The sequence below is a fragment of the Pteropus vampyrus genome, unplaced genomic scaffold (assembly GCF_000151845.1).
Source record: "Pteropus vampyrus isolate Shadow unplaced genomic scaffold, Pvam_2.0 Scaffold149, whole genome shotgun sequence".
Lineage (NCBI taxonomy): Eukaryota > Metazoa > Chordata > Mammalia > Chiroptera > Pteropodidae > Pteropus > Pteropus vampyrus.
In genome coordinates this window covers 649,530-661,202 of record NW_011888930.1, presented here as the reverse complement: position 1 = coordinate 661,202, position 11,673 = coordinate 649,530, and the positions used below count along the sequence as shown (strand labels likewise).

Here is an 11,673-nt window from a genome sequence, read left to right as displayed (position 1 = left end):
CGATAACCATGTCAGTGAGCCTGCAAGCACATACTCCCTCAGCTGAGCCTTCGGATGACACCACAGCTTTGGCTCTCACCTTGATTGCAGCCTTGTGAGGGACACAATACTAGAGACACTTAGGTAAGTTCTATTTATATTTCTGACCCTCCGAAATGGAGAATAAAAAGCATGAGAAACACCACAGGCTTACTCACATAACCCTATGCTCGACTCTGGTTTCCTGACCTTTAAAACAGAGATATAAAATAGCACAATAGCACAAAAATGCAAATTATTAGACTCAAGAAACTATGATTCTATAATTCCTCATAAAATCCTTTGGCCTATTTTAACAGTGTTTGTAAATGAATTGGAACAACGTTTCCCAATGTTTGACACTTTTTGTCAAACTAGGCCAAAGGATTCTATGAGAAAGGTGATGGAAGAGTAAATAAATAATAAAAAATAACTTTAAATTCAATACTTAACAAAGAAAAGAGATGTTAATTTCCAAATGAGAGTTTCTCAAAAAGTTTCCTGTTTCCAAAAGCGTTTTAGAGTATCACTTTATTTTCCTCTTATTAGAAATATATGCCACTCTATGTTGATGGTGTGCCTTTAGACCATCACACAACATCAACATAGAGTCCTGTAGAAAATAAAAACATAAATTGTACCTTGGACAGGGTCATGTTCACAACCTTGCCTTTACCAGAAAAACATCATATGGTACTGTAGCTTGTCAATGCCAGCTGAGAGCTACTGTTAAATTATAACACTTGATTAATGGTGTCCTGGGTATATCTACTAAGAGTTAGTTTAAAAACAGAGTCCAGTATTTTAAGAGTCCAATATTTTATAGTATAAAGTTTTAAGTAATATTAATTTTTAAGACCAAACAAAAAGAATACAAAATAGTACTTAAGTCCATTCTTTCCGGTTAGCGTTTCCAGGTTACTGACTGTATCAGTTACTACGCTTAGCTGAGATCACTGCTAAACCCTCATAACATCAAAACAAGTGCATAGTGCCAAACCAATGGTTTTAAAAAGAGTTTTGGAAGAGCAAGTCTCCAAAAAACATCTAGGGGAAAGATTTGAAAAGGCGTGCCAGACTTAGCAAATAATGGAAGAAAGTTTTGGTCAACTTTTAAAACAACTTCTCCTCAAAGTGATTTCTCACTTTAACTTCTCCAAAAACATTCTTAAGCTTTATATTCTGTACTTTGCATTATAGAAACAATAGAATTATATTTTGCAAAATAGTTCCTCACCACCCAAGAATCTGATAGATTCCCCTTAGGGAGTAGAGACTACCTCCATCCCTTGAGGGTCCATGAGTGTGAATAAAGATCTTCAAACAGGAATGACTTCACAAAAAGTAACTGGAGATATAAACCAGCAGATAGACGTTGTCTTTCATACCTCTACTCTGAAAAACTACTCCACATCACTGATTAAATTAACAGCATAACATACAATCATTTTAATAATTCCATGAAAAGGTCACCTCCAATAAAATTCTCCGTAGAGTTCTAGAAAAGGGAGCAATGAACTATCTTAAATAAACACAAAGATGCTTTTTTGTTTACTTGAAATTGTCCTGAATATAGGTAAAAGTTCAAACATAAGGAACCTGGAAAGACTTCAGCATCAGAAGGAAAAGTCAGTCAAAAGGAGATTGAGGTTAGTAGACAGAATATCTATGCACAAAGATGTATTTTGGAGGCAATTCCTAATTATCAAGAAAGGTACAATTTATGTTTTTATTTTAACATTATTGTCCCAGATTACAATATAATTCCTTACACTGCCAACATCATAACTACACCCAAACTGTAATACAATCAGTCCCTTTTGATCAACATGCAATTGGCTTTTCTGGTTTGCTTCTATAGATTTAAATTGTGAAATAATTCTTTGGTGCTTGTTTTTTTTTTTTTTTTTTCCTTTCTGACTCGTAATCTACAGCATGCCTTTACATATCTGGGTCTCCATACCAACTTCTCTATTCTCCCTAAGCATTACCACCCCCCCGCCCAAAAAAGAAAAAAACTCACAAAATCTACTCATTCTAGAAACCAAATCAACACGTCATTTTCCAAGGCTCTGCTGCAGTAAATGTCTTGCCTCGTGTCTTCTTTGAGCTGCTTTCCTGTCCACTCAGTTTCCATTAATTCTCCACATCTCAGATAGAGTATAAGAGAAGCCAGGATCTTGGCCTCCCTAAGGGACAAATCTACAACCTCCATCAATAATGAATTAGACCAAAGTTTCCCAAGAGGAAGAGGGTACAATTAAAAAGGTTATAAGTCCTTGCACTACTAGAACCTAAGGGCATCCGTGAATGAAACTGGCTTAAGCCCAATTAGAGGAATCAGTACATTTGTCTTCTCTTGGAACAACCCTGCTCTTACGGTTCCCATCAATTCAGTATAAATCTGACTGATCTTATCCAAGAAGTTAATAGAAAATTGCTCACAGTGGGCGACTGCCACCTCAGTTTCCAAGCAGAGACAGATGGAATTTCCCAGATGGTTTGTCACTGGAAAGTGCAATGCTGGATGAGACTTCACAGAAAGCATGGTAGAGCAGAACACCTTCTTGGCCTTCACCCATGTCATAGTGAGGGATCTAAAACCAACTCTGTTGTAAACAAATCGTAATTGCCTCAAAGTACTCAACACTTTATCCTCCCTAATGGTCTCAAAGAGATACAAATCTCATACTGAAATTAATATTTATCAAGAAATCATTATGGGCATGTCTCCTTATCCTGACCTACTAAACCTTATACTCAAATGAGATTAAGTAAAAACAAAGATATAAACAAATAAAACAGACAAAAGATGGCGTTGACTGTGGTACCTGTACTGCTAAATTGGGCAGATGCAGTAAGCTCTCAAAGGAAAAAGGAGAAATAGATATAAAGACTCAGGAAGAATGCAGAGATCTTAAAGAAAAAAGAAATGTGCTTCTACTAATATTGGAGAAAAAGCTCAAGAAAAGAATTAATCTTTTTTTATTGAGATATAACTAACATATATTAGTTTCAGGTGTAACAAATAATGATTCAATATTTGTATATGTTGTCAAATGATCACCAGAATAAGTCTAATTAACATCCATTATCACATAGTTATAAAATCTTTTCTTCTAATAAGAGCTTTTAAGATCTAATCTCTTATGCATACTTTAACAGTTATTTATTGAGCCTAGAACAATGCCAGACATTGTTCTACGTAGGAAGGATACAGGGATAAAAGGCAATGAGCCTATTGTATGCAGGAGAGACAGACCAGGAAAAAAACACTTAAAAGTATGTGATAAATGTTCTTATCCTAGTAAACATGGAGCATCATGGCAATACTTGAGAAATGGATATCTATTCCAAACTGAAGGATTCAGAGAAGGTCCAGTTTGGGGTGACCTTGAGCTGAATCTTTAAGTAAGAATTGGAGTTAGTTTGATGAAGAGGGGCAGGAGGGAGAGCATACTTTTCAGGATGATGAAATAACATGGCCTCATGGACAGAGATGTGAGAAAAGAGTATATTCAGAGCACTATAGGTAACTGGGGTTGACTGAAGTCTATACTAAAAGTCGAAAATGAGTAAGAGCTGAGGAAGTGAGTGTGTTGCAAAGGCCCTTTTATGCCTTGACAAGGTATTTGAGTTCTCCTGTGCCCTATAAGACGGTTTCAACCACAAAAGAGACTAGCAATGTTTTTAGAACACACTGTAATTTGGGTGAAGAAAAAGGAGACAAGAAGGAAGGCAGAAAGAACAGAAGAATATTGTGATACTCATGAAAGAAATGATGGCGGTTTCAACTAAAGCAGTGGTAGTAGGAACAGAAAGAAGAGAACAGACATTAAGAAAGCAGGAGTTATGGTACTTGGTTTCTAGAAGTGAAAAGAAGAATCTGGAAGATGTTTGACTCTGAGTGGAAGGAAAAAGAGGAAGTAATAGTCATAGGCACTAAAAAAGAGGAGCATGTGTGCGTGCATGTGTGTGACTGTGTGTGAATGGAAATTTAAGATATGAGAGGAGAGGTAGAAAGGGAGAAAAACATTAAGTAACTTCTAGAATGAACTTCCTGCAGAGGCAAGAAAGGAGATTCAGTGGCTTAGAATCAAAGGTGACTAAAAAGTTGGAAGTCAGGGAGAAGAGAGACAATCTGTGGGGACATTAATAAATTCTCCTCGTTGTTTAGCTGGAGGAACTCGGTGGAAAAGGCTTGCAAAACTGTTGAAATGTGCTATTAGAGAGAGGGTAAAAAGCCAAGGTTAGAGATTTTTTAATTTAAATGTCATTTGTAAATTAGTAGCTGCAGCTTTGCAAATGGATAAGCTCCCCGAGGCACTGGGAACAGAGGGAGAAGAGAAGAAAGGCCAGAGTGTTTTGGGAAACACGCATAGTTAAATTCAAAAGAGCAAAGACCCAGAGAGAGATGAGAAGTAGGCAAGTATGGGAGTCCTGGGCCCAGATTAGAATGCCTGTTAAGAAGGAGGGTATCATTCACAATGTCAACATCAACGAAGAGAGATATAAGACCAAATAAAAAGTCACGCCTCAGCGAAACTAAAAATTCTATCATTGAGATGATGAAGATGGAAGGATATGGGTGGAGTCAGAATACTCCTGGTAAGGAAATTCAATTATATTAGAATTTTATTTTATAGAGCAGTTATTGAATACTTGTTATGTACCAGAGGCAGAAGTCCAAAATTAAATATTTTATAAAATTCTATGTCCCCTAGAATCTCAACAATAATTTAGATGTTATTTTCAAATTTATTTTTTACCTTTGAGGCTGTCTTGTAATGGCTTCCCCAGAAGCTTACCCTGAAGTTAATTTAAGTGCAAGTAGTTTATGAGGAGGCAATCTCAGAAAATTTCTGAAGAGGTATAAAGGAGCAAGCAGGAAAGAGAAGGAAGCCCATAAAGGGTGAGTTACAAAGCCAAATGGTGCTCAATTCCACCGGCAAACTCTAAGAGATAGTATGGACCACTTCTCATATCCCAATGGAGTGGCAAAGAAGCAAGGGTATTTAAACACCAACTTCTATCTCTGGTTGAGGACTACTTCTGGAAACATTAATTCTCCAGCACTTCCAGTTTTCCTAGCTTGCAGTAACTTTGATTCTGAGGCTGAAAAATGGCCTCCAAGAGAATGTCACAGATGTTTAAGCAGTTATTGACAGGTGAATACTGGGGAATACTGGAGACATATGAGTAGGGATACATTTGTTACAGGGTATATACAACATGAAATGAAGACTCTGTCAATGAATGGTTCAGAGATTGGTACTGGAAGAGTTAGAACTGCAAGGAGAGAAATGGAGACATCCAATAATTCCAATATTTTCCTATGATATAGATCAGAAACATCTAATTCTTCCTTCAACCATATTTCTATGATGATAATATCTTCAAATTTTAAGCTACAATTTAATGTATCCTTCGTTTCATTATTAAGTAAATAAAATGTTGTTTATATTACTCTTTTTATGTGTATTTCCTATTTGTAGTGCCCAGATGGAAAATAAAACAAAGTTCTATTTTTATTGAACAGCATCAATAGAATGAACTTTCTCTATTGAATTCCACTTGTTGAATTTAACAAGTTGTGATAAATTTACTATTATGTAGTAAGTAACCTGAGAGTTTCTACTAATGTTTTACTTAATAAACTATGCATGTTGTATGATTCTAGCAGTTGGCTAAACAAGACTAATTAGCTAGCAAAAGCAGATATATTTAAGAGAGGGCAAATGTCACTTAAATTTCAGATACCCGACCTTCCAAATAATTATTGTTATCTGCTACTTATTAAACACTTATCATGTACTTAATATAGCAGAGATTTAGCATATTACAAAGATGTCTGTCCTCAGGAGAAAACAGGGAAACTTCAAAGACACAACATATAAATATAGAAATTCTAAAACACCTCTAAAACAGATATTGATCACAATTTCAAGTGATTTTAAAATTTTCTTTTTTGTCAGTAGTCTTTTGACATTTTCAGTGAATAAAATTGTAAGACTTTCAAAAACATGAAGTTTGTGTCACTATGATAGCACTTAATTTAAATTACTCCTTGGCACAGAGTTGAGATGTTGGAAAGAAAGCTAGACTCACTGGCTAACAATTCATTCAGGGGTGTAAGGTTGTACGTGAAAAAATGGAAACTTACAATGTATCAAAGACCTTTGGAGCTTGTGATGGTTAATTCTATGTGTCAAATTAGAGGGGGTTTTAGATGAGGTTAACATTTGAATCAGTGAATTTTGGGTAAAGCAAATGGTCCTCCATAATGTGGATGGGCCTCACATAATCAGTTGAAGGCCTGAAGAGAACAAAAGACTCGCCTACAAGCAACAAACTTCATCTTCACCACAGGTTCTCCTGGGCCTCTGCCTGCTGGCCTTTGGACTAGAACTGCACTCTCAGCTCTCCTAGGTCTCCAGTATGTTGGCCCACACTGCAGATTTTCAACCTATCAGCCTCCATAATCATGTGAGCCAATTCCTCATAAAAAAAAATTCTCTCTTTCTCTCCCCTCCCTCTCTCCCTCCTCCCCCACCTGTACACACACACACACACACACACACACACACACACACACCCTATTTTTCTATTTGTTCTATTTCTCCAAAGAATCCTGACTAATATAGAGTCCTTGGAAGATAATTAAATGTAGGCAGGTAAAATCCTTAAACTCCAAAGGTCTATAGTTTTACTTGTTTAATTTGGAGTATCTCTTCAATTTTAAACATGATATGTTTTAATGGGTCCATTTTTTATGGGTGACAGCAATAATAGTAGTTAATATTTACTGATAACTCACATATGCTACCTCTGCCTCATTTAGTCTTTACGAAAGCCTTATAATCTAGGTAGTGTTATTATCCCTATATTACATATAATATATCTAAGATAGCATCTGATTGCAATATGGGTTTTGGGTTCAGACTGAGTTGAGTTTGGGCTAGTTATTTAACTTCCAAAAGTAGTGGTTTCCTTCTCTGCATCAAAGAAGATAAATACTATCTTCTCATGCACTTATGTGAGATATAAAACATGTATAGCATTGTGGCCCCTATCTGGCCCAATGAAAGTATTAAGTATATGCTGCTGTTATTATTAAACCATTAAAGCATGAAGTATCTAACAAGATAATAAGATGTGGGCAAAAGATTATTTATTTCTATGTTCAGTGTGTTGTATGATTCTAAGAATAACTTTTTGTCAAATCCATTTGTTTGGTGTTTCCATATAGGCTTTATTTCTTGAAATGTTCTATATACACCCAAATGCCTAATACACAAAGGCTTCCTGCAGAAGGTGTCATATTGCTAATGCACTTCAAAATGGAAACTTGAAAGGTATAAAAAGGATTTGACATCTGGCATGGTAACTCAATTAATTACTGTGTTAGATTAGTGTGCTAAATCTCCCAAGCCAATACCATGAGTCTGAGCAGAGTAATATTACACTGGTTGGTGAATAAATATTTTAAAAGACTGTGCTATATCCAAATTTGATTCAAAGTTGGGTAAGGAAGGGTTAGTAGGCTAGATAGTTTATAATGAAGAAAACTTATCTTCATGATATAAAACATATTAAAGTACTGTCCACATTATAAAGAGTCATAAAATTGGAGAAGTCTTTGAATTAACTCATAACCGCTCAAATAGGCTATGAAGTATCATAACAAGTAGTTTGCCCAAAGTAAGGAAAAAAAGCATACCTCTAATTACTACGGATACTCTACCAGAGATTTTTATAAATTTAGAATCCCTGCAAAAAAATCCCCAACAATTTTATCATGCTCGAATCATGTTACAGATGCTACTGAGGAGGCAGTATGACATGGTCTTTAAAATTTCAGATTTGAAAGGCCCAAGCTTTTATTTTCTTATCTTTAAAATACAATTTAAAATAAAACCAAATTCACAGGTTTATTCTGAGGATTAAATGAGCTAATCCATTTCCAATTCTCCAAATTGTGTCCAGAAAATAAGTATGCATTCTATGTATGTAGTACCAACAGTCATATTTGCAGTATTTAATAATATAAAATCATAAATGAAATCTAAAAGAGAATGTTATTGCAAAAGGAAAATATTTAAAGTACATTTTAGCGAAGTAATTAAGTTTTTAAATAGAGAAAAATACTATAGTTTAAGAAAATTACATGAATTAAATATTTAAACCCTAAAAGAAGAAAACTAGGGTATGTTTTCTATAAAGAACTATAACTCACTACTGGTTTTTGATACTCTATGAGTGAGTATTCATACACTTCATATCATTTCATACACTTTCAAAAATTTTGAAAACTTCATATCTATAAATCAAACCCTTTGAAAAATATAAAATATGGCATAAATTGCTTTAGAGTGGCATAGGAGTATGAAAAAAACAAAATGTATCATCTGTGAAAAAATGGGAAATTATTTCACTGACAAACTGAGATTTTCCACACGTCATGATTTAGCATATGCTAAAAATATATGAAAGTACCACTCTGGATATAGACGGATAATAACATAAAGACTAATCAAAAATTGCATTTTCATATAGATATTATTTTAATGTAGTAAAGAGGAAAATTTTCATCTGATATCAATTATGCTGCCACTTCAGTGGCAGTACACTTTTAAAGAAATATCAGAGAAATGACTAAAGATTGTGTTGGTGTGTGATACGTAGTGATACATAAGATACATATCTTATTGCCTAAAACATTTTAAGCAAAGCTAGAGAACCATTAGAAACTCCCAGATAAAATGGTTTAGAATAATATGTAATGCAACTTTTGATGTTTAGACAATCTTATGCTCTTTGCCTTTACTTGAGAAATCAGTATAGTTAATATTGCTCTCTCAGAAGAATCCACAGAACAGTCTATTAATACATGTCAATCAACCAAGGACTGCAGTGTGTTTGGGGCCACATCTCAAAACCTTTTTGAAGTAGGTGCACTGAACCACCAAGAATTAACCTGCCAAGATTATTAATTAAATATTTAGCCTTTCCTATCCATTTATTTGTTTCTTAAACACATGTAAAATCTTCTACTTCATCTTTTTATGATTAATACATGATTTTAGGAAGTAGAAAACACAACCCTAGAATTCTACATGCTATTTAAAAGTGCGGTGTCACAAATATTTCCTATTTATTCTAATCAGTACTTTTAGTTGAATCAATAAACTCTGTCTCATCCACATGGCATGAAATAAGCAGAGATCCACACATATGAGTTTCTTTCATGTAATAACTTGAATAAGAATTTTCTTTCATATAATAAATTGAAAAAGAAATGCAATGTTGCTGAGTTCGGTACATTTGCAAAACCTCTCTGGGAGTTTTTATGTCCCCACACTGTAGATAGAGCCATTTAACAGCCATGAGACTCTTCCTACATATATGTAATTTAGAGAGAAGAATTTTCATATATATATCTGCACGTCTTAAAGAATGTAAAACTGATCTTGTCTGGTCTCGGAAGCTAAGCAGGGTCGGGCCTGGTTAGTACTTGGATGGGAGACCACCTAAGAAGACCAGGTGTCATAGGTGTAAAAAATAAAATAAAAAATAAAATAAAAAATAAAGGATTGTAAGCTGACAAGGTCCTTGCAATCTGTGAGGTCAACCTAGAGTTGCCTCACCTAAAAAAAAAAAAAGAATATGAACATTTTTTCTCCCCGAGTTTGTATCATCACTTACAATAGAAGAGGGCCTAATATCCTAATTGCTGGAACCTGTGAATGTTACATTACATGGCAAAGGAGAATTAAAGAAGCAGATGGAATTAAAGTTGCTATCAGCTGCCTTTAAAACAGGGGTGTGTCCTAGATTACCCAGGAGGGCCCAATGTAATCACAGGTGTTCTTAAATGCGAAAGAGGGAGACAGATGAGTCAGAGTCGAATGTGGACATGAGAAATACTCAATCAGTTATTGCTGGCTTTGCAGATAAAAGAGGGCCGTAAACCAAGGGCTATGAGCAGCCTTGAGAAGCTGGAAAAGCTAAGAAAACAGATTCTCCCTTAGAGATTCCAGAAAGAAACTCTGCCCCACAGGCACCTTAGTTTTATCCCAGTGAGATTCACTCTAGACTTGAAACGTCCAAAACTGCAGGATGATAAATTTGTGTTTTTTTAAGCCACAAAGTTTGTGGTAACCTGTTATAGTAGCAATAGGAAACTAATATATCCAATTAAGAAACGAAGTTTAAATATAACCGAACATCCATCTTTCCATTACTTTTTAAAACATCTAATTAATCAGTTGGCTATATAATCTTACCTAGAGGTAGACTTTCTGATTTCAGAACTTTTTAAATAAGCTAACAACAAAAAACAATGCTAATCATTCATCCTTGCTTTTAAAGGTACAAATAGTATTAGCAAGGAATAACAAGGTTGTTTATTTCTTGCTCTTCATGTAAACCTGTAATGTATGACAATTAATTTGTGTCATCTTAAAAATAAAAGCATTTGTATACATTATTAAATGTGAATAGTATTAGTCTGGCTAAGCAGATAAAGCAAAAACCTTATAAATTACCTTACTAAACAACCATTTAGTATGATTAACCTGTTTCCTTCTAAATTCTACTTATATTACTGTCAGAGGCAAGCCACTTGGAAAATATCCAAGTTTCGTGTCCATTTAAAAAGAAAAAAACAAACTTATTTTTAGTGATTTCACTGGGAAGCAAACAGAATCATTTCTGAGCTATAACAAAATACCGAGTCAACCATCATGGAATGTCCACATACCAAGGAATTATTATTCAGGTCCATCTTTCCAGCAAATGGCCCCCAGGTTGTCCCCACAGGAAGCTGCTGCCGGCTCTGAATTTTCCGTTCTCCATCTTTCTGAAATACCTCCAGCTCTCCTGCAGACAATGAAAATAAGAGGTGTTTAGAGTATTTCCACTTGTGCTTTAACAACAGCCACCTCTTTTTGTGTGTTTGCACAATATTCTCAAGATTCTTATAAAGAGAATTAATTATGCTCGTCTGAAAAACTGATCTTGTTATCCTGAGAATATAAAACTTGTCCTTATAATAGTATTCAAATTTAGCCCAATTACTTTCTTGAACCTTTTCATACACATCATCTACTGAAGTCAATTCTATTTAGTAAGTCCTTAAGAATCAGCAATAATAAAACTTCCTCAAAAAGCACTGATCCAATGCCAAAACAGGAAGACAAGAAACATTAGGACAATGATTTAGAGTTAAAATTATTATATTTGATCACTAATGCAGTAAAAAATTACAATTAAAGATATATAACTTAGGCAATAACTTTATTATGGTTATTCAAGACTCTTGGTGAACAATATCTGGCAAGTTTTTAAAAGTACTTGATAATTGTCTAAAGTTTTACTAGTTTCAAATGGATAAAATATCTACACATACAAAAATTAGAGATGCATGTTTTCCCAAATCAAAAATGTTTCATCGAAGTCATTACTTTTTTATATTTAGTACTTTAGGTAAGATCCTATGTTGGCAAAAGAGTTTGGACAAAAACACCTAAGAAACAGCCAGTTTCGGATGGTCTTCTTCATTTCATTTCCTCCAAATTAATACTTTGGGGAAACAGAAAATAACAACAGTACAGTATATATACGGGCATAAAGTAAGAATTGGAATTCATCAAA

General features: G+C 34.5%; 1 protein-coding gene across 3 annotated transcripts in view; it reads right to left on the bottom strand.

The window, feature by feature from the left end:
* The window catches only part of ZFPM2 (zinc finger protein, FOG family member 2), a 457,642-nt gene that overhangs the window by 218,127 nt on the left and 227,842 nt on the right, over nucleotides 1-11,673 (bottom strand). The window contains exon 1 of one of the 3 annotated variants that reach the window (XM_023536143.1): nucleotides 10,781-10,893. The exons of the other annotated variants lie outside the window; for them this stretch is intronic. Within the exon in view, the coding sequence (XP_023391911.1) occupies nucleotides 10,781-10,804 (24 nt within the window). The 5' untranslated portion in view covers nucleotides 10,805-10,893. Of the gene's footprint in view, nucleotides 1-10,780; nucleotides 10,894-11,673 lie in introns of those variants that run through there. 3 annotated transcript variants of the gene reach the window in all.